The 24,458-nt window shown below is 30.7% G+C and overlaps 2 protein-coding genes across 2 annotated transcripts in view; one reads left to right on the plus strand and one right to left on the minus strand.

Moving 5' to 3' along the window:
* The window catches only part of LOC129957708 (sodium/potassium/calcium exchanger 3-like), a 46,839-nt gene extending 29,961 nt beyond the window's left edge, over window positions 1-16,878 (plus strand). Inside the window, exons 5-10 of the mRNA XM_056070165.1 lie at window positions 4,587-4,687; window positions 6,658-6,748; window positions 8,998-9,204; window positions 10,494-10,722; window positions 13,147-13,248; window positions 16,373-16,878. Coding sequence (XP_055926140.1) covers window positions 4,587-4,687; window positions 6,658-6,748; window positions 8,998-9,204; window positions 10,494-10,722; window positions 13,147-13,248; window positions 16,373-16,698 — 1,056 coding nt within the window. The 3' untranslated portion in view covers window positions 16,699-16,878. The remainder of the gene's footprint in view (window positions 1-4,586; window positions 4,688-6,657; window positions 6,749-8,997; window positions 9,205-10,493; window positions 10,723-13,146; window positions 13,249-16,372) is intronic.
* Window positions 16,879-21,268: 4,390 nt separating this feature from the next.
* LOC129956514 (intraflagellar transport protein 74 homolog) lies at window positions 21,269-22,990 on the minus strand. Its single transcript, XM_056068434.1, has one exon. The coding sequence runs from the start codon at window positions 22,988-22,990 to the stop codon at window positions 21,269-21,271; it is 1,722 nt and encodes a 573-aa protein (XP_055924409.1).
* Window positions 22,991-24,458: the final 1,468 nt, after the last annotated feature.

The following is a 24,458-nucleotide window of genomic DNA, read 5'->3' on the forward strand; positions in this document are numbered from 1 at the left end:
TTTGAAATAATCTGCCCAAAATTTCTTAAGCCTATCCTCTTTAGCGTGTGAAAAAAAACAACTGAAGCCTCACTCATTTGGCGGTGGGGAAATGAAAAGATTTGTTAGGCGGGAAAGTTAGTTTTTAATTAATAATTAAAATTCTAATTAAAAATTCAATAAAAGGGACCCCAGGTGCACATTCCCGACCTCCAAGGTATGCATGTGCCAAATTTGTTTGCTGCAGGTCAAACGGTCTGGCCTGTAGAGCGCCAACACACACACACACGCACACACACACATTGAGCTTTATATAAGTATAGATTTAATTTGCAGCGAACTGATTCAATTGAATACATATTTTTAGTCATATGAAAAAATAATATATTTAAAAAATGCATTGTATATTAATCGTTTAACAGCCTGAATCTCAATAATCTGGACGAATTAACTAGTCGCCAAAAGTAGTTAATATTTATAAAATGTTAATATTGTCTATTATTTAATTATTTAAAATTATTTATTATCTCTTCTATTACTTAGTCTATTAACAGAAGTTATATTTTTTGTAAAATTATTTATTCGTCAATTAGGAAAATAAAATTTATAAGGTAGGTGACTGCCGTAAAAAATCAATTTTTTGCCAAATTATGATTTTAAAAAATTAATATTCTTAATTCTTGAACAGATTTCTTTATAAAACTGTTCGAATTTTGTTTTTAATTCTATTTTTTGGGGAAGTTATACTAAATTTTATATTTTCATTTACATTCGTTTTAAGGCTATTTTTCGTCTTTAGATGCCATTTCCATAAATTCTATTATCTGATAGAATTTTCTTACGGAAAAGTTTATAAATTAAAATTTAATGCATATTTATTGTTATTTGGTATTATAATTCTTCAATATGTTCTTATTTTCTGAACTGGAGAATAATTAATCTATTCATTTAGAAACATTTTATAGCTTTTTTTTTCATGCTTCACAATGTGAAAAAAAAAAAAAAAGGAAATTTCATGTTATTTTTTTGAATTCCAATATTCAAAGAATGGATAGAAATACAACTCATTTTTTTAGTTCAGGAGATATATTATATATTTCTTAATCTATCTGCAAAATTTTAAGCAAATCATTTGATAAACCTCTAAACTAGAAGATTTTTACTTTATAGCTCTTTTTAGCCACACACACAAAAACACACACCCTTTTTTCCATTTTTTTAAAAAACAAATTGCGGCTTAACTATTTTTTTTTTTTGGTTTTATGGATCTATTTTATGCAAATATTCAGAAATTTAATTATTGTCTAATATTATTGAAAAAATTCATCCCGAATTTAGTTCCGTACCTTAAGCGGCTGTCTCTCAGCTCTCTCAGCAACTTAGTATGCTTAGTTAAAATTCCGCTATTAGACACAGGCTGGTTTGAAATATGGAGATTGTTAAAATCCCGAGGTTAAATGTTAAACGATCACAATACCATCGTTTTATGAACTTCTTTTAAACGAGAAAGTAAAAAGCAAGAAACTAAAGATGCTGTCATCATGCAACAAGAAAAAACTGTGATAACAGATATCACCCTTAACTTGCAAATAAAACTCAAAGGACCGTAATATATCTTTTATATTTTATTCACCAAAATTACTCAAAATTAATTTATGCCTTTTATGCAATATCACAACAAAGACTCCACTCTCGTAACCTTGAGACACAAAGATCTTTTATCGTTAAGGAAGTTATTTGAATCTAAATTATAATGGAGGCATCTTTAATTTAAAGTTATCGTTTCTGGCGACCGTTATTTGAGGTCACGTATGTTTACAAATTCAAATAGTTCCTTCTTGGCGTATTTATGTGTTGGTTTTATGACGGCATGGGGAATTTTCGTCCTTTTTAAGTTCAAAACTTCACCTCTTTTAAGATACGAGAAGCGTTATCTCCGCCAAGGGATATTAGGACTAAAAGAAAATTATTTTTCTCAACGCTGTTTATACAATAACATCGTCTCTTCAGAAAATGCGAAAATGACTTTTGAAATTTTGTTTGTTTATTTTCAAATGCTAATGAATAAGACTTGCATACTTTCTGTGAATTTCTTTATTTATAGAAGAGCTCACTCAGCGGGTCAGATAATAGAGCTCAGAGCTCTAAATGAGGTACATAGTTACTTCTTGGGTTGTAGGTAGGCAGTTAAGAAGATTTTTTTTAGACTTTCAGTAACATTTTTAATTAATGGTAAATTGATTAATAAAATTAAGTTATGAAAATAATCAATAAAATTAATTTTCCTCAACATCCACAGAATATATTAGAGCATAAAAGTGTTTTTTATACCATATTTAAATAGAAAAGAATTGACTTTTCACCCCCATTAATTTAATTTTCTTGCTACTTTCGATAATATTTTAATAAATTTTTCCAGGTTGTTCCTTATAAATATACTTTGCAATAATACTTTAATTTTTGTAATATAACGCACTTCAATTTTATCTTTCACTCACGTGTTGTTACAATGCTAAAGTATTAAGTATTAAGTATTATTCTTTATTAATGCTTTTTGTAATAATATTTAATTTTTTTTTACAGTAATTCAAATTTTTTTTATTGTTTCATCAAATCTTCCATTCACATGTTTGCTAAAGACTTCTTTTTGTATACAAAATGTAAAAAGACAAAATATTGTAATTGTCGAACATTCCAAGCTTCAGAGTTTGATGAGAGTTTGAAGTTGAGAAGTTGAAGAAGTTTTGAAGTTTGAGAGTTGAGAGTTTGAATTATTGGAATTACGTCTATCTTTTAATAATCTAACTCAAAAACATTTTGAGTTACCTTAATGAAATTTAGTGTACTGTCTATATTTTAAATTTGTAGATTTCTATCAAATTTTACACTAAGTCCATTTACAGGAAATCTGTTTCCCTCCAGTTTACAGGAAATTTGGATATATTTCCAAATTTCCTGTAAATGGATAAATTTGCATATGGATCCTGTAAATGGATAAATTCTTACGCAAGCAGAATACTCTCCTGTTTGGATAAATTTGGAAATATATTCAGACAATATATTTGGCTATTTACAGGAAATCTGATTTTAAATTTTTAGATTTCTATCAAATTTGAAACTAAGTCCATTTACAGGAAATGTTTTTATCTGGATATTCGATTATGAATTAGAATGAAAATTAAAAAAAGAAAAGAAAAGAGGTAACTAGATAGAATTCAGTACATGGATTGAACATTTAAAGTGAGATGCGCATCAATTTCGGACCAAAATCCGTGGAGATGACCCTTTGTTGGTTTATATTTTCACAAGCAGGTAAATGTGATGGCTCAAAAATTTCAATGAATCAAATATATGAAATTTGGCATGCAAATTTTTGACAGCAGTTGTAATTTTGAGTCAAATTTTGGGTTCAATCGGTCTGATAAAAAAGGGTTTAACATATATTTTCGATTCTTTTTGGTACTTGCAAAATGGTACTTTGATACTTTTTGGTACTTTGCAATGCATCCCAAAGATAAATCGTCAAAAAACATCATTAAAGATTACACTCTAATATGCTCCTTCGTAATTATTTATCACCTACTGCATGCAGTTAATAATATACAAATACATCATTAATAAATAATATATAAATACATCATTAGAAAGTATACGAAAAAGTTTCTGGGATCCACTTTCAGAGATTTTAAAATATTTCTTTAAAGAGCTATCACGATGGTAAATGTTCCCTTACATTAGTATGATGATATTTTTAGGCTGATATTCTTTATATAAATTGCATGAAGCAAAAAAATCGTCCCTCACAGAATGAAACAGTTGATCCAATTAAGCCAGAAAATGTCAAGATTGATTGATTATCCTGAAACATTATCTTGTTATAAGATAATGTTTCAGGATAGGCATCAAAAATTGTGGCGGATCGGTATGCGTGAGGATAGAACCTTGGACCTTGTGCTTCGCAGCCCAGTAACATGACCACAAAACAAAAGCAATTGCTCATGTAGCATAGCTGTTAACTGGCTTATAAGCTTTCACCAAAGACTCTCCCTCTAGAAGTGAGACGAACGATATGGCTGTTGAGTGGTGATGTATTAGCTGTTGAATCTAATGCGCCTGTACCCATTTGAGTAGCGTCAAGCGTTATGAAGAGCGTGTGTGGTTGCTGATGCTGTTGCTGCGTCAAGTGAGTCTGACGACTTTGCGTTGCTGCATCAAGTGAATCTGATGACTTTGGTTTTCTGTGGGTAGATCGCGCCACAACAGTTATACGAAGGTGGCAGGTTCATCGTCCGAGGTCACCAATGTAGCGGATTGGAATAAGCGAGGATAGAACATGGGGCCTTGTGGTTCGTAGCCCAGTAACGTGACCACAATACAAAAGCTATTGCTCGGGTAGCGTAGCTGTTAACTGGCTTACAAGCTTTCACCACAAAATTTAAGGTTTTTTTAAAGAGACAGTTTTAATTAATTTTTAAAAAAAATTTCTACTAATAATGTTGGCTGTAGACAAGACAGACTGTAATCAGATTGGAAAAGTATAGAATGTTTTATTTCGATCAGCAGAAAGTCTTCATATTTCCCATAATTACTTTTATTTTAAATTTCAGGAATCATCCGTAGACTGGTTCCCGATTTCAAGAGATTCCTTGGTTTATATCTTTTCGGTCACAACTCTCATCTGCATCATTCAGGACAATGTCGTCACAAGGTAAAGTTCATTTCATCGTTTTTAATCTATTAATTACTTTCGAATCAATTCGAAAACTGCATTACAATTATTTCTGCATAGTTTACATCTATGACCTTTAGTTTCCCAAAAAATTACACTCAAAAAGCAATAATGTCACTTCCGGTTACTATTTTCTTTTATTTGATGCATCAATATAAGCATGAGGTATGATATTGATTGGAGCAACAGTTCATATGAGCAATTGATTATGATAGAGCAAGTCTTTCTCTATCATAATCAATATTACATACATAATTTCTTATAAATGGCCTAATAAAAAATCCGTTTGTTTTACGAGATCTCGAGTTATATATTTTCAGTAAGGCTCTTTCAAGTGAACCTAATGTGATGCTATCGCTATTCTATTACGATTTTCTGGAATTAAGGGTCTTAGGAAAACTGTTCTTTTGTTTAGTTTATGCTGTCATTACGTAATATAAATGTGTCATTAGGGATAAATCTAAGTAGATGGGTAAAATAATGGAACACCCTTTAATATCTGTGATTTTAACAAAACTGAGCCACGTTAATGGCACATAGATACTACCACAACTGTTTATTTCATGCAAGTGATACATATGTTAATGTACAATACTAAAGCCGTTATAAAGTATAGTATGCGAAATTTCATTATTTCATAGCGTTATGTCAGACTTTACAGACTTTCAAATAATGAACTTTGTTTACTTTTGACCCAATGAAGCTCTAACAGCTATAATGACACGGTATTTTTCGAGAAATCGTTTCGGCAATCAAAACTAATACCATATGCTAAGACTAATTTCTATCAATTATAAATGCAGATGAAAGTCCAAACTTATTGAAAGATATCGCAGAATATTGATATAGATTATAAGCTTCAAAGAAGAAAATAGCCGCAGCCAAAGCGATCTCAAAACTCAATCAACATCTGCATATTTCAATATTAATAAAAACAGAATGGAATGATATGAACAAAAAAATTATTTAGAGAAGCAATTCTAATACCACATTTGAGAAATGTGAATGCAGCGCATAGTTTCAGTTGTTGCCAGATCCATAAAATCAAGTGGAATACTGATGGGAAAATTTTTCTTTTATCAGGGATTATGTACTCCGTCTAGAAAATACAGTCACAAGCACATTAGCCAGCTTTTGTCCAGCTGGAAGCAGTGACACTGTCATGATTTGAGTCACGTCTCGCTTTTTTTTTGTAGGTCTTATCATCATACTGGATAATTGAATAATTGGTAGTGACAATGTTAACATTTTAGCCAACTGTTGAATCCAATGGTGGAAACATCGTTTCCATCTGGACATGCAGCATTTTATCGCAATAACTGACTAATCCGAACAAATTAAATCTGTCAGGGAGTTCGTTAAAAAGAATAAAGATGAAATCACAATTCTCTTTTGGCTATCTCAGCCACTTGAAATCAATTTTATTGAACTACCGTAATGTTTTTTTCGAGAAGAGAATCTACTGACCATTTCTTCTACTGTCTTCTCAATGTAACCTTCACTGATTTTTTCACAGCGAAAATTTAATATTCATTAAAATACTATTCATAATTTATGTAATTCAAATTCTTGACTCATTCAGATCATTTTTCATATTACAGCTGGTTCTATGCCTCATTAATAAAGTATGTTGTATTCCCCGATGGTGTTACTATTGCTTTGTCTATCAACACCTTCTGTTATTTAGACTGTCTACATATATACATACATACATACATACATATATATATATATATATATATATATATATATATATATATATATATATATATATATATACACACACAAGCATTGATAATTGGGCAGCTGACATCATCAAAAAATCATTTAGAAGAGGTCAAAGACATTCTGCTAAATACCGAGATGTAATCTTTAAGTGATTGTTGTACTCTCTTCATTTATATTTTAAGCAAAAGAAAGCATACATAGAATATTATTGTTCTCTATAGTGTCGAATCTGTTTTGCTCTTGATGATGTTTGGAGTGTACATAGCTGTCATGTACTTCAATTCTAGTATTAAAGAATGGGGAGAAGGTACGGTAAGTAAATATATTAAATTTACATTTGAAGTGTCTATATATATAAAATGAAGTGTTTTTCGCCCTATTAGCACAAGATGTTATTCAACGTCCTGAATGCCAAGAAATATGGCAGGCGTAACAATGCTGTTTGGTATTTTGTGCTAATAGGCTGTGTTAAGAATTCAGTTAACCACGTGATCTTCCTGGGCGGAGCTAGCTGCCAATCATGTATCACGTGGTCTCCCTGTTGTTGTTTAGTATTTTTTTTTTTCCGGTAGAAGCGATCTTGACTCCTGTACTATGGGGAGTGTGATCTCGGCTCTCTCTCTCTCTCGAGAAATTTTATGTGTAGTTCTCTAGGCCTACTACACTAAGGCGTAATCATGTGCCTTTTGTTGTTGATGTTACCAATAAACCACATAAAAGTCAACCTGTGTCTTCAAGTCATTTCATCCAGCACACAATCTTCACTTTCGAATGAATTAATGTGTAATCAGAAAAGCAACGATAATTTATTTGCAGGCTGTTTTGGTGCTTTGCAAGATTTATTATTAGGCATAAAGTTACGAAATTCGGCGTAGGTATGCTTTAAAAAGTAAAAAAAAGTACACTTTGAAGGGAATTTAAAATTTTTTAATTAATTAAAAATTAAGAGAAATTTTTAAAATTCTCTATTACAACTTCTCAAAATATTATCGCACATGTTTGATTTTTACGTCATTTTAAAAATTAAAAAAATGTTTTTTACTGATTAATTTTTAAAGGATTTCCAGTTTCTTCCTGATTTTTGACAGTTTTTAATAAATATTTTTGCATTATTTTCAGCAATGATTTCATCGCTGTGATGAGATTTCTAACTGCTTTCAATGTTTTCTCGAATATTAAATCACGTGATTTTCTTCCATTTTTGGAAGCTAAAGGGGAAATCTGCATATTAATGTAAAATAAATCATTAACAAGATAAAAATTTGTTGAAATGGGAAACCAAATTAAGCATCTTATTAAAATTATAATCTCATAATGAACCCTACCTTGGACCACAAAACAGATAAATTCATCACTTACGATCAGTTTAGTAAATCTGGTATTAACTTGTTTTATTATGAAGACAATCGTACTTGGAGTTTCGATCAGTACCTTGTTCAGTTGAATGATTTTATCAACATTTGTTTATCTTATCTACAATTTTATTGCCTTATTTTATCTACAGTTTTGGTAAAAAGAAAAAAATTGCAAATTTCAGCTCACTTATTTTTATTTTATCACTAGCTTTTACCCGCGACTTGGTACGTGTGAAAATAGATTAGAATTTATAGCATCAATTACTTTATTTTTTGTTACTCCTGCGCATGCGTGAATTTTCAATGCTAATTGGGTCAACACAAATGTATGAATTTTCTACGACAGTTGGGGTAACGCAATATAGATTATAAAATTTTAATTTCCTTTATTCTGTTTTATTTTAATTCAAAAGTACTTCAGAATGAATCCGAAAGATCGATTAATTAAAATGTTTAATTTTAAATGTATCGAACACTAAGAAAATAAACAGAATCGTTTGAAATAATAGTCAAAAGCATGTTAAGCCTAATCTGATTGGCGTGGGAAAAAAACCCTGAAGCTTTACTCATTTGGCGACTTTTGGCGGGAAAGTTAGTTTTTAATTAATAAACAATTAACCATTCAATTAACCGGAATAAATAGTAGCCTATGTCCTATTCCAGACTATAATCTATCTCTCAGCTAAATTTCATCCAATTCTGTTCAGCCGTTCTGGCGTGATTGACTAACAAACATCCATCCATCCAAACTTTCACATTTATAATAGTAGTATAGATATTCAAAAACATGGGAATAAACATGCCAATCAGCAATCAACCCGTAAAGAGTTTGATCGAAAATTTGATAAGAATTTGTAATTCTTGTATTAAATTCATACGATTTTGAATTATTGTATTTACAGGCTCAAGAACAAATAGACTTTCATAGCTGGAATTCCCAAAATTCGACAGAAATCTATAATTAATGGAATTTTAAAATTTGACAGAAATCTATAATTTAGATTTAAGATCGCATGCGAAATTTCAACCTTATAACTAATTTTGTGTTTTATTTATGTTTTGACAAACTAAAAATGACTTTTCCAGACTTTTGGCGACTTGTTTTGGCGATTAATAGGTGGTATGCACAAGAATACTCCTTTAATATAAGTAAAGACAAGGTTTGAAACTAACAATCTTTTCGACCACTTTGTTATTCCTTTATAGGTGGAAGACCTTCACAGATGGTGGAAGAAAAGTCGGCGTGCCAGGGCATCTTCCTTTGGTCATCGCAGATCGCTGTCCTTGAAGGCTAGCAGAATGGGTGATCCTCGGCTTCTGCTGCTGAGTCAGACCTCTGATACCCCAGTGCCGCCTGCGCCAATGAAAGCAGATTCTGTAGCAGAAGATAATGAAAGTGATACTACGACATCGGTAAGTTGGTCATGCTTGTAAACTTTCAAGCTTCTAATGGTTTCTCATTGAAATTAACGAATATTTATAATTTTGCTTAATAAATATTTTCTTTGAAAATTGAAATAAAATTATAGTTTTTTTTAAAAAAAAGAACATTTTCCTACAAGCTGTTGAATACAGGTAAATTTATGCAAGAATTACTCTCAAATTCCACAAAGAATGGCTATTTCAAGGAAGTGCATTATAATGAAAATAATAAAAACACGAGAATAATATGTTCACTATTTCTCAAACATATTTCCGGGATTCTGAAAAACACAAACTTTAAGATCAATTCCAATTTCATGTTTTCTTCATAAACAAAGACATACTGTGCCAATATTTAAGTGTCCACTAAAGTGCTTTTACACCTCATTAACTTGAGAGCGGGGACAAAGGTTGCCACCCATCTTGATGCGTAGATATAGTAAAATGACTATGCACACTATACAGTGAGATCGGTAACAGCAGCACCTCGCGGTAAACAACGGAGTTACCATTTCTATTTCAAAAACGGTATTAGATATGGGAAAAAATTCGAATGCGAAATCATAGAGTAACTTTGATTTAGTACGAAATGATAATTCGAGTGCAATAACGCAAAGGATAAATGATGTAAAGTGGTTTGCTTCGTCTCGATTTCCAACACTCTTAAGCAAGAAAAGCTTTACAAATTAGATCGAACAATTAATGACGAGCAGATCTTTTTATTTTCAATTTTCACGATGGTCCGTGGAGGAATTACATTGCCAAGGACCAAACCCCTGACGCTAGCGTCCGCAGCTGCGTAGCATAACCACTAGACAAAAGCAATCACCCTGGTCCTGCGACTGTTAATTGGCTTATGGAGCTACCATTACAGGTCTACATCATCGGATCGATATATATTGTTGAAATGATGACGTTTTCTCCTGTTGTCGCGAGTTGTTATGTCACAAATTTGAAAAAGTCACGACCAAGAAAATATGAGTTTTATATGTTCTATTCTTGGCATAATGGTTCTCAAGAAGTTCGTTCGTAATAAATAGAAGGCATTCTATAATTTTTAAATTGTCTTTTTTTCACGTATATTGTTTTGTCTCCGATACAGGAATGCTAACTCCATTGGTTCTTGCCAGTTGGCGATTTAATCGATCAAACCGTATAGCTTATGGCCATTTTATCCACATACCAAATCTGGTTTTCACCATTCTTAAATAATTGGGGGTAGAATTACTTTAGCAGACGCTTTACAAATAATCGAATTCGTATTTTTTTTCCATTCACAGTCTGAAGACTCAGAATTAGACGATGATCTATCTCCCTGGACTGTTCCTCAAGACAGTAGCTTTCAATTCTTCTTGTGGCTAATCACGTGGCCTGTCTTAGTCCTCCTCACGTGCACTATCCCGTCTTGCAAGAAGCACAACGAAGGTAACTTCGTGTTAACCTTCATCTCGTCTGTCATTTGGATAGGTGTCATCTCTTATATGTGTTCCTGGATGGTCACAATTATAAGTAAGTATTAGCGATCCCAAGCTGTTCTATCATTCTCTTCTTCATCTGAGTATCTTGACTTAAAGGTTAATGGTATTTAGATTCAGTAAATACATAACATTACTATATTTTGTAGAATAGCTTTCTGTATATTGCTTTTTACAAATTATATTTTATGTTATATTACCCGCCTTCGGTTATCAGATTGTCGTCCGAAATATTAGCTTTCCTGGTTATTATCATATAAATTTTAGACGCATTTATTTAAAATTTTAACCTTGTTACTTGATAAGATTGAAGTACATGAGTTTATTGGAAGCTGTTGATTACAAATTACTCCGTTTGCAAGTTAAAAAGGATAAATATGCTTCGAAATAAAAACCAAAATGAAAATAATTTCTGCTTCGAAATCACTGACCAAAGAAAGAAATAAAAAAAAATCTTTATTGTAATATTCGTTAAAAAACGTGAATGAAAGAGTTGAATTGAATGAAATGAAATCGGTATAACTTAAAAAGCAGCTTTTGTTGTTTTAAGACAGTGGAAATATCAATTTTGTCAAATAATATGTTCGGAAGATATAGTTGAAAAACAGGAATAAAAACCATAAGAATTAGATAAAAACTACAGCTTTGCACGAAAGATGTACAAACAAAATTTCATCATCATATATATACGTAATATTTCTAAGGAGCTTCGAAAAGAGAGAAAGCCGGAAAGAATAATGCAGACACGTGTTTTAAGAATAGGAGATTCAAACAGTATGCTTAGTATTGTTATCCATATTTGATAACTGTACCTAAGAATATATAAATTGAAAGATTGAAAGATACAAAGATGTTTATCTGGTTATGAAAGGTATTAATCTCTCTCTCTTTCTCTACCTTCACTTTTAAAGGATAAAATAATTTTTCTCAGATGAATGAATAAAAATAACGCAAGCTAGAAAATGCACTAGCTTGTAATCCGTAAAAGAATTAAAATTCCGACGTTTTATAATTTTGAAATTTTTTTTGTATATTTTTTTGTCCAGATCACACGTCATAATTATGGATTCTAATTATAAGTCTATTTTATACGGGAGTTTCATATCAGACCACCAGCATATATCTGTTCGAAAATGTCATTAATTAACAAGCATCATTTTGCATGTAAATGTCTACATATCGATTCAAATGTCGTTCTCATCGTCTAAACATAATAGAAAAATTCAGATTTCTGTATAAATCAACTTCATTTAGAAAGGTTTATAACCAGACAGAATCAATCAATACATTTGTTAAAATTCAAAATGAATTAAAAATATCTCTATGTCGAGTAATAATAAAGATGTGTGTGTGTATGTGTTTGTGTGTGTGTGTGTATGTGTTTGAGTGTGTGTGTATGTGTGTGTATTGGAACTTACAGGGCAGACATTTGATCTAGAGCTTCCAAACTTAGTAGATATATACTTTGAAAGGTGGAAATACACCAATCGGTGCGGTTTTTTTAAACTTAGAAATTTTAATTTAATTAATTAAAAAACAAATGAAATTTTGAGGTTTTCCAACCCTAATTCAGAAATTATTACAAGACAAAAATTATTTTAATGCCATCTTAAAATTAAAAGAAAGTTATATTTTTTTAAAGAAATTAATTTAATATTCGTGCAATTTTTTTTTATTTTTTTTTAATGAATTTTGGCAATTAAAAAAAATTTTTTTTTATCTAATTCTAACAATAGATCACATTATTGTCCCGAAATTCAAACCATCTTTTTTGTTTCATGAAATATTTAATGGCACGATTTTCTTCCATTGTTGATAACTTTTGTATAATGATTCTCGGTACTTACGTATTAACGCCTCCGCAGCTACAGATTTGGCGGGTTTTGCGCCAACAAAGAGCAATGTTTTGATTTTAAATAAAGTGTATTATTTTATGATTTGTCGCAAAAAAATTTTAGGTATAGATTGGCGGCACTTAAGAACCACCAAATCTGTAGCTGCGGTGGCGTTAATACTTAAGTACCGGATTCTCTTTAATATTTTTGTAGTTTACAAAACGAATTTAAAAAAAATTTCAATACCAAGAAATTTAAAAGATAGATTCACCAGATATTCACATTTTTAACACCACTGAGATGTTATAAGACTGGTTTGCATTAGAATAGTTCATGTATACAATGAAGAGAATGCATGTAAGACAATAATAATAATAAAATACAAGAAGTTATTGCCTGACATTTTAGCTGAATAATGGACATGAAAACTAACCTCTTAATGATTCACGAGGATTTAAATATAAACAGTATCATTGGCGAACAAATTGGTCGCCAAAGACGACTAGTTAATAATAAAGCACAAAGTATATATCTCTATGTAAGTATGAGTAAGAATAAGTATACTTTTGTAGCAGATTTTATTAAACATCAAATGGTATAAAAAAGGTTTTCATATCCTTCAGGTCATACTTTTGGTCTTCCTGATTCTGTAGCAGGTATTACAATCCTTGCAGCTGGAATCAGTGTCCCTGAGATCATAGCTAGCATCATCGTTGTTAAAAGCGGTAAGTTTATCTGGAACCCTTTGTCTAAACTTTGCCTTTGTCTCAAAGTATTATTCTTCGAACAATTGCCTAAAAAAATCTTTTGATTCACTGGCAAATCTTTTTTATTGCAAAATAGATACATTAAAAGATAACTTTGCATCATTCATTTCAAACATATTATAAAAAAATGTTTTGAAACAAATATCAGTATTTTTATCATTTGTCAATATCTGTGATACTTATTTTGATATCTATCAAAAGACATCGAACTCTTTTATGCAGATATTTCTTTTGTTGATATTTCTTTGCAGATAGCAGAAATGATGATACGAAGAAATGTGTTTTCCAACTGCAGTTCGGAATTAACTTTTGATCATAATATCAAATTATGAGAAATTTATATTCTGATATTATTCATGTTCAAAGAAGTGAAGTTAATAAAAATAATTCAAGATTAAATCATGACTATACCGATATGAATATCTGGTAAGGGCTGATTGTTTTACAGTTTCCTAATAATTCATCATTAAAAAAATAAAATATTTGGTCATAAATCAAACGATAGTTTAAAAGATTCAAATTAGATACTGTCATAATCAAGATAAATGGATCAATACATCTGTTTCTGAGCATAATGGCATAATGTCATTCGTGTAATTATATATATGTGATTCCCTACTGAACGTATCCTTTTTAGAAATCCTGTAATTCTTCTGTTAAACTAGTTTTGAACGACTGTAATGCATTTAGATAGGGCCAGGTTATTAAACAGGTAACATAGCATAGGGAATTAAAGAGAAGCGCCACAATTTCCTAATTTTTTACAGTATTTTAACATTTATTTAATTTTATGTTTTATTAAAATTTAAATGAAGTAATGTTTAAATTATTTTTGGATCACTATTCTAGCAGCATTCCTAATTTATTATCATTTGCTCATTTTATATTATCTTAATTTTATTTTTTCTAAGAAAATGTATTTTATTGTGTTAGAAAGATTTTAGTGATTTTTTTTTACTGTTTTGTTTAAAATTACTATTAAATTTCGCGTGTGCATTTGTTATAATGATTATACAGAATTCAGTTTTTTAAAAAATGATCTGCAATTAAGGATTTTGTTATTTTAGTTTATCAACGTTTTCTACTTAAAATTATTTATATAAAAATTAAATAAAAATCGATGAAAAGTATTTTTTTTTTTGAAAATTTGGAAGGGGAGGGGGGAAGGGAGCTTGAGATTTGCACAACTTAAGAGGCCATATAAAACTCAATCCAACGAACCTGTTCAGATTCAAGATTCCATTCCATACTAAGCAGACATTTAAAACTTCAGCTAATAAAATTGAAATACGATTATGTTAAAAACTATTGTTGCGAAATCTTTCGGGGTTCGTTTGGATAGTGGGAGTTATATGGTGTGAAGAACGCTCAATCAGCAGTAGAAAATTAAACAACGATGCTTATTTACACGAAGACACACAGGACAGCACAAAGTCGACAACTATATACAGCACAGAAGACGATTATCTTCAGCCGAGACGTGCAGCATTCAACCAGACTATACTACAGACAGTAGCGCACAGCTTAGCTCAACACTAGCTTGACTCCATCGCTGCTCTTCTAATCCCTAAAAGACCAGTTCTTCACCGTCGATTCCGACTACTACCACGACTCTCGCAGCTGCGGCCGCCTCCTTTTATAGGTCTCAGGGGGCGGGGCTAGAAGCCTCTCAACCAATCAGGAACGTTCGAGGCGTATCTCGGTTCCTACTGGGCGGATCGGGAAAATACTCTATGTTTTGGGTATAATCTATTTTGGCGCCAAAGTCACCAAATTCGTCGCCAAGTTGCCAAATGGTCGCCAAATTTGTCGCCAAGCTCTGGGACCTCCTATGGAACCAACTATGCTGGGAAGCCGTATCACAGATTCGTAACACTATTTTTTAGTTTCTATGACAACGGTTGTCTACTGATAAAGTTTAATTTGCAAAATTACTAATAAGTAACATGATTCCACCAACGGTTTGTTATGTGTTTGGGCTATTTAGTTTAGTCGAAATTATATTTTGTAATTAAATAATTAATTTGGAATAAATCCCGTCAGTTTGAATTCCTGTCAGATGACCTCTGGAGTTTGCAGAGTATGTCAATTTTCAAAAGATTGCTGTCTATCAAGGAATATTTCTCTTACTTATGACCCAATTGTATAATGAATTTTTAGAGGAATCAGATTTGAAATTTCGGGTTTTTGTCATTGCACCACCATAACCTATTTGTGAACCTGGAATCTGCTATTAAATATGTTGTCATAAATCAAATGCCCTAAATCTTGATCTATAGAGAAGAGGCATAGTTACAGGTAAAATCTTTGTCATCTGATCGTGTATCAAAATTGTTTTATTTCTTCTATCCTGAATGCAACTACAAAAAAAAGTAAGGAAATTCAAATCTGCTATCGTAAATTTCGAGTTATCGAGAGAAATATTTTTTTAAAGTCACCTGGTATCAATCCGGCAGAAAAAAATCATGTTCTCACATGACTCATATTTCGCAATCACCAACATTTAGAAAAGCAAAGGTTTCTGACCAACTCAAAATTTTTCGAACTCTAAAACTTTATCTCGAAACCGATTTTTCCTTTTTTTTAAAAAAAAACATTTTTTTTAATGACAATCCGGTTTAAACTAGTTTGGAATGATCACTGACTACTGTATTGCTCAATCGTCAACTTTTAGAAAAGCGATGTCCCCCCCCCCCCCATCTCAAAAACGTTCAAGCTCCAAAGCTTTTTTTTTCAGCTGGAAAAATGGAAAGTTTAAAAAAAATTCTTCTGATGATAACTTCTTAAGACCTGCCCTTTATTGGACAGACATGAGAATCGGGTACAAGGTGGACATTCGGGCCAAGTTGTAGCTTTTTGTTGGCGATAAGTCGCTAAATGTGACAACCTTTTTTTCTTATCATTTTCTAATAACCCTAAAATCGAAAAATTGATGCGCGGGGGGGGGGGGGAGAAGCGATAAATCGACAATTTTCTGTCCATGCATACTGTGGCTTCAAACACATCAAACCAAAAGAGGATAAGAACATTAATTTTAGAATTATTCAGGAATGCTATTCTGAACCTTCAACTTTACTTGCAGGTATGGCGAACATGGCCATATGCAATTTGATTGGCAGCAACATCTTCGACATCTTATTCTGCCTGGGAGTCCCCTGGTTCATCAAAACCTTTTTCTTCTCCAAAACCTCCTCTCTCATCATCAACAGCTCAGCACTCACTTACACAACGGCCACCCTTCTTTCTACCGTTATCCTGCTGTTCATCACTTTCAGCGTGGCGGGATGGAAGCTTAACAGGAAGGTCGGATTCATGTGCCTCGTGCTCTATTTGGGATTCCTCGTGATCGCCTGCTTATGTGAACTGAACGTTTTTGGCCAGATGAACCCGCCAACGTGCGAATCCTGAAGATATATGTTTTCTGAGCAGATGACAGAGGATGTTAATCCTTATCATATTTAAAAGCACTGAATTATATCATAAATGTTGTTGTACGTCTTTGAATTACCAATAGTTGTCAAGCTGTTGATCAACTTGTTTTAGATTACTTAATTTATTGTTTATAAATAAAATATTACATAAAACTGATCTTTTTTAAATGTCTTATTACTTTTTAGATTTGATTTACACTATATCAAAATATTGAACACCTTTTATTGCAGATTATTAGGGAAAAAGCAATGTCACACACGCTGCATTGCTGAAGAAGTTAAATCATACTAATCGCCTTTAGCGACCAATTTTTCCGCCTAGATTATGGACTTTTTTGGCCTGTTAAATTATTAATATGGAATCATTAATAAAACACTTCATTTTGTTATTTGATACGATTGAAAAGAATGAATTCAATTGTAATTGTAATTGTAAATTAAAAATTGTATAAATTACGATATAAAATTGCAAGTGAAAATCCTGATACCGAGTTAATGCTTGGTAAAAACACGCGACTCAAAGTTTTATGGATAAGTTTGAATTCCATCATAGCATTTAAAAACAGTTTTCAATTCGGTTATCAAAACAAATTAAAAATATTATTAAAATTAAGAGAAAAATTGTGCGAAACTGAAATTGATATCATTAAAATAGTAATTTTTTTTAGTCTTAAGATAAAAACAAAGAAACTTTTCGTAAGATAATTGTTTTGGAAGATTAGAGCATCAACTTCGGTTCCAAGTCATAATGATTACTTATCTGGAGATGGTAATTTTTATTTTCCCGCCCGATTAAATTTTCTGCTTAAAACCTATTTCTTGATTTCTTTTATATCTTCTTCCCTCTGACTGAAAATAATGGCTCTATTGTAATGTCTTTATTAAAAGCATAAACGTAGACGCTCTATTAAAAACGTAATGTTCGCTTATCTTCTAAATTTCGCAATATTGTTTATTCGTCTTAAAAACTTCGCATAAATCAAACAGAATCCTCCTCTTTTAACTTTCTCAACAACGGAATAAAATCCCGCAGTCAAATATTTTATGAAACTAAGCACTTATAATACATTTTGATTTCAGATCAACAATGTATTATAAGTGCCAGAAATTAGGCAAAAAAAAATTTTACTTGCCAAAATTCAGGAAAAATTTCCTTAACTCTAAAATTGGTATCATTAAAAAGATTTTTTTTTTTAAATTTCAGAAAGATATAAAAATTTATATTTGTGCAATAATACCTTCGAAATTTATCATGGCAAAACGTCAACAGTCAGCTTAATTGGTCCTAGATTCGCATTTCTATTCTGCAAATTATATATATATGCCAAATTTGGTAGCTATAAAGCAAATTATCTGATCTGTAGAACGGCAACATACTCACAAACGCAAAAATGGAGTATAAACCTAGTTTTCTTTTATTTTAATTAGATTCTGGATAGGAATACTGCATGTTGGAATAATTCTCCTGACGCAATTCAGGAAATTTCCTTCTCTGGCTCTCATCTAATAACCAGAATAGTTTCGAACTTCGAAACTATTTGGGTTTCCTTCCCAGCTACGCCTATATAACCCGAATAGTTCGAAAAGTATTTTTATGCTCTATCTTCAACTTTTGTTATTTTTTAATTTAATCGTGTGATACTTTATTGGAAGGCTCTCAATATATTAGCATTCACTTCAACATTGATTCATTCTCATAGTACCAGTTCTATTTAGAGGAGGAAATGGAGGAAGGAGTATTCCTTATATTTTCTAACTAATGAATTCTACCTTGCGGTTCCTCTGTAATTTTAGTTTAAACTTCCGAATATATGAATATGTAACATAAAATAGTGCCGAAAATAATTTTTTGCATATAGTGAAATGTTTCTATTTGAATCGATAAGAAACTTAAAAGTATATATGATTGCCCTTTTACTTTTTCGTATACGTAGTGTAGAAAAAAATATAGTAATCGACAAAAAATTCGAACTCTGGATTTTGACGAATCTCCACGCTTTAGACCTGCATGAATTCGACAGCCATTTTTGAAAATGTCCGTCTATCTAACTAATGCTAACTGTTTGTGACTAAGATAACTCAAAAACTCTTTGAGCTAAACGCTTTAAATTAAGTATATAAATCTTGTGTCTGTACAGACACCAAATTTGCGGATTTCCATCAAATTCTGAGTAAGCTCTGTTTAGAGGAAGTCCGTCTGTTCTCATGTAAGTTAACACGGTAACTACAAAGTGAAGAGAGCTAGATAAATAAAATTCGGTACATAACTCTAACATTTATTTTGTACACTTCTATCAAAAATTGCGCCAGATCCAACTACGAGTTGACTGTCTGTCGGTCTGTACAAACAATCAAACATTTAATTCAATAACGCAATGAATTAAATATATCAAATTTGGTATGGGATTTTGTAACTATGTATAACTTGTTTCGTATGGGATGTGCAGTTTTGCGTCACATTTTTATTTCAATCGGTTGAGAAAGACCTGTTCAAAACATAAATTCTATTTTTGGCTACTATTAGAGCATGCCAGGCATTAACATGATAATTGCTAAAGGAAACTTCTTGCACAAAACTATGCAATTTTTTATAAAACTATCATTTTTTTTTTCGTAAATGAAGTATTCAAACTCGACATCTTGATTTTATTAATTTAGGAGCAATTTTAGCAATTTATTTTTATTAATTTAACTTTGATATTAGGTCAACATCCTATTTATTAACATTATTTCAATATTTTCTTCATAGATCAAGTATTTAAACAAAAAAATTTCAATGTTTTCACAAAGGGAGGTGACATGTTGAAGAATTTTATTAAGACTAAAATATGCAGTCTGTATATTTTATAACGTAAAATACGTTGCCAATTTTTTTTACCACCAAAGCCAAATGTGTAACACAATACATTTTTGTTGAAATCCTAAAACCTTGTTTTTGATGGAGAATTTTGGTTCCATTACGGCGGACATTTGTAGAGATTTTATTATTTAATAACTTTTGGCCTACATCGGCGAAAGGTTTACATATCACTACTGGCAATTAATTTCCTTTAGAAATGGGAGCTATATTATCTTTCAAATAATGCTATAATATCTTTCAAATAATAAATGAGGAAAAAATAATGGTTATGCTAACTTATAAACTATTAAATTTTCGCCAATCTCTGCCAAATCATGCCAATTGCTACAAACTCGTTAAATGTCCGCCATTTTAAAGCCAAGATTTTTTACACAAAATTATGATTTTAAGGTTGCAAAAAATACACAAACTCTGAAAACATTTACCATTTTATCACATTTGTCGAATTATCGGCATAGGGAAACCCCATCTTGACGACGAATAAAAAATATGCGCAAATATAAAAAAGTATATCTTAATATTGATGATCCAAAATTGGCGAATGATCCAAAAAACAAAACAAAAGAACTTAAGAATTCAGTTGTTAAGCTTTGACTGTTTGGCTCTTTAGACTGGCACTTTTCCTATTTTCAATTTTTTCTGGGTTTGAATTTTTTGTTCTTAGTTTGTCAGAGCTATTGTTTTCGCAATTAAAAAATGTATAAAAAGATCTACTACAATATTTTTCGCACAAGATATTTAAAAGTAGGAGTTCATTTGACGATGTCCATGTTTCCTCGCCAAAGAGTTGATGATGGAAACAAATGATAGAATAAGAATATGAAAACAATAAAAACAAAAAAAATTCTTAAGAAGTTGTATTATAAGTAATAAATACATTTATGGAAAAAATTATTAGTTATACATGCTGCTTTTAAAAGGGCAAATGTAAATCGGTACATATCGGTTTTAACGATATGTACCGATATGTAACTGCGCCAAAAAGCGGCAAGAAAAAATTTCGCCAAATTATAAAAATATACTCAAGTGCATAAATATATTTATATATATACATGCTATATGTATAGTTTGGCGATTTCAATCGCCAAATTGGCGAAATTTTTTCTTGGTGCTGTTTGGTCGCTGTTACAACCGACAAGTATCTGTAAATCAATTTTAATATTCAGATTATTTAATTTTCTTAAACAAGCTGTACTTCGTTTTGGAGAAAAATAACCTTTATTTTTCCAGCGAATTCAATGTCAAGTAGCTTTAAAAGACGATAGCTTCTTTTTTCATCATTTTCAATAATTAAAAACTTGATGAGATTACCAATAAGGATTGTATATCCTAGTTAAGATTTTTTTATTGTCTTGTTAAAGTAAAAGTGGCACTTATGCTCTCTTATCAAATGTTAGTGATAGTATGAAATGCTACTTTTCTATGTAAGTCACTACTCCAAATTCTTTTCTCTCAAGGCTATTGAGAAACCATTCATTTCATTTTATGTTGTTGCTATACTTGGTCCATTTGGAGTCCATTATTATTTTTTTTTATCTAGTTAGTTAGTTAGTTATTTCGGGTTTTGTGGCACAAGAGCCATATCTGGCTATGCTGCGCCAAACATATGGTTGAAAATAAAAGATATACAGTGAAGTTCTAAAACTTTTTTTTTATCTAACTAATGGAATGCAAGAAAAATTTTAATTCATATTTCCAAGAGTGTTTCATTAAGTTGTCTTGTCATATCCATTACAGTATCTTTCACTGTAAAATAATCACCTGAAGCTTTTGCTTCATCAAGAAATTCCTTCATTTCAAAATTATTTTGCTCCAAATAATGCCATTCCTTTTCCAGTTTAATCAGCTCTTTGTTAACATCGTTTTTCTGAAGCCAACTTTCTAATGTTTCGCACTTTTTTTGCAGATCTTTTATAACAGTATCATACGCATCTCTTTGTAAACGAACATTTTCAGCTTGCAATAAAAGTTCTTTTTTCTTTGTTTCAAATTGTTTTTCCAGGTCTTTTGTATTAGAGAAATTATCAATTTCGTTTTTCTTCGTCAAAATTTCTTCCTTTAATTTCATGATTTCCTCTTCAAGCCTATCTTCCAATTCATCTTTTGCCATTAATTCTAAAATTTCCTTTTTTAGTAAAACTTTTGCTTTTTGTTCTTCAGCCATTTGTTCCTTGTCTTCTTCCATACTGCCATTTTTTAAATCATTCCGCTTTCCTCCTAAACCATCAAAATTCAGCTGACTACTCATCTTTTCGAGAAGCATTTTGATTTTGTTTTGAAATTCTGTAAGCTGATTCACAAGCATAGCCTGCTTTTCAGGATATGTAGCTAAAAAATTATCGATAGTCATTTCACGATTTTGAAGCTTTGACATTTTTTGGACTCTTTCAGCCTGTACGCTTTCGCTTTTCTTATTTATGCTATCAAGTTCGCTTTGAATTTTCTGGACTTGAAGTTTTACATTACGTGTTTGATTTCCAAGACATTTTATTAGATCGTTATATTCCCGCTTTTTCTTTAGCATAATGGATCTATCATTTACAAAGTGCTCTTTGGTTAGACTATCTCTTTTTATTTGTCCTTCGTTGAGTTTTTGAATCAAAGAATATGTCTCGGATCTGCCAAGGGATATGCATTCATCTTCCAAATTCTTTTTTTTAGTCTTTAACATCTTCAGCTCTTCTTCCAATTTTATTTGGTTTACTTTCAATTCTTCGTCCATTTTTCTCAAATTTTTGTATATATTTTTCAAGTTAGGACTTGAAGTTTCAGATAAAATGTCTGCCACATATTTTTCCTGACTGATATCAGTTTCCAATTCCCGAATTAAATCTTCTTTTTTCTTGTTCAATTCAAATAATTTCTCAACTTCAGCATTTTCCAATTCATTCTCGGTTTTTATTGTTTGTAGTTCCTCAATTAGTTCATCGATATCAGTGTCTGTATTATACATATCATCTATTAAATTATAATCAGATAGTATTGCCTGAAGATTTTTTAATTCAGAAGCTTGATTTTCCGCTTTCTGTTTGCATGAAATATATGTAGATTGATCGGCCTTCATCAATTGAATTTTCTTCATCAATTTCTTTATTTCAGCTCCTATTTCATAACCTTTTCTGTAAAGTAACCCCATATAGTATGACTTATCTTTTACTTGTCTGTTCTCTAGCCTGGCTTTATGTCGGGTGATATCAAGACCTTGATCAATTAAAGGGCGGTCTTCGACATTCTTGTTAAATACAGGAGTATGAATCAAATCATTGCTAGGTCTAGATTCCTTTTCTGTGACAGATTGTTTTTTTGAGATTGAAGTGGGGTTGTTTCGAATGCGAAAACTTTTCTCAGTCGAAGTTGTAAGAAACGAATTGTCGTGACTTGTCTGAGAAGAAAAGCTTGTTGTCTCCATAACAGAAGAATTCTTTATTTATTCAATTCAAATTAAAATCAGTTTTATTTACATATGTTGTTGCCAGTTACAGAATATAAAAATCGATGAAGAGTCAGAGAAAAAAATATAAAAAGAAAGTAATAATTATTTTCCGCATAATGGTATTTAAAACCTTAATTTTTCCTATTATGACAATATTTAATTTGTTAGAGTAGACTGCAATTGTGCTATATTCTACAGAATTACTAAAATAAATAAAAATAAAATAAAATAAATAAAAAATATTTAAAAGATTTCATGCTTTTAATTAATCGTATAAAGGTTGATATATCAATACATTAAATTTCTTATTTGTTTTTACATATATTATTACAAGAGCATAAATTATTAAATAAATATTACCGAAATTAAATAGAGTATTGCAAACGAGTTTTTTATAAGAATCATTTTGGTAGCTTTTCTTTGTGTCTTGAAATAAAAATTTAAAATACGAGTAATTATGGAATGGCAGCGTCATTTGAATGTTAAAAATGGAATTCCTGTTTATATTTTCTGAAATTCTTCTTTTATAAATCTCAGAAAAAATGGCTAATTATATAGTGACAGCGTCTTTGACTATTAAAAATGGAATTCAATGTTTATTTTTTCCGAATATAGCACTATTCATTTATAAATCTTACAAATAAAGTTCACCACAAAATTTTGATATAAAAATACAAAGTATTTTCAAAATTCAATAAAACAATTGTATAGATCCGAATTTTCGTCAATCTTTCAAAAATCTCGGCAAACATTAGCCACAGAAAAATTCAAGTTTGGTGATTGTACCGTAAAATTTAATCTATGGAGGAATTTTTAATTAAAAACTATTTCTTATATATAAATATTAGTAGATAATTTTTGTTAGTTAGTAGTTTTAGTTACTTAGTAGTTCAAATAGTTTTTTTTCCATGATTTAAATAAACTTTTAAACATTTTTTTTTTCAAAATTTGGGGAAAAAAACTTTTTATTATTTCAATGAAATTCAAATCATTTTTATTGTTTCATAAAATATTAATTAATTGCGAGTTTTTCTTCTTTAGTTAAAAGTCAAAGAATGAAAATTCTGTTTAAATTTCCCAATACTTTCGCGATTCTGTAATTAATTTTTCTTTCTAATTATTTCAACAATTTTTTTGAGGAATCTATAAACATAGTTTCTATGGTGTTAATTATAATATCTTTACTAGTAAAAAAGTGGAATGTGTGTGTTTTTATGTTATTTACGTTACACAGGCCAGACCTCTTAGAGCTTCAATATTAAGACTAATATAATATATTTTGGATGTTAAAAATGTGCGTCTCTCAGAAATATTTTTGAGGTTTTTGATTTTACATTTTCCAATTAAACTTCTGAAAGTATTAATGCATAAAAATCATTTTTAAATCTTTTTAAAATCAAAAGAAAAGAATATAAAAATTGAAACTTAAAAATCACAAATTTCA

The sequence above is a fragment of the Argiope bruennichi genome, chromosome 11 (assembly GCF_947563725.1).
Source record: "Argiope bruennichi chromosome 11, qqArgBrue1.1, whole genome shotgun sequence".
Classification (NCBI taxonomy): Eukaryota; Metazoa; Arthropoda; class Arachnida; order Araneae; family Araneidae; genus Argiope; species Argiope bruennichi.

Bases quoted from the DNA above. Each gene is read 5' to 3' on its own strand.
- LOC129956514 (XM_056068434.1), bottom strand. From the start codon at position 22,990: ATGGAGACAACAAGCTTTTCTTCTCAGACAAGTCACGACAATTCGTTT.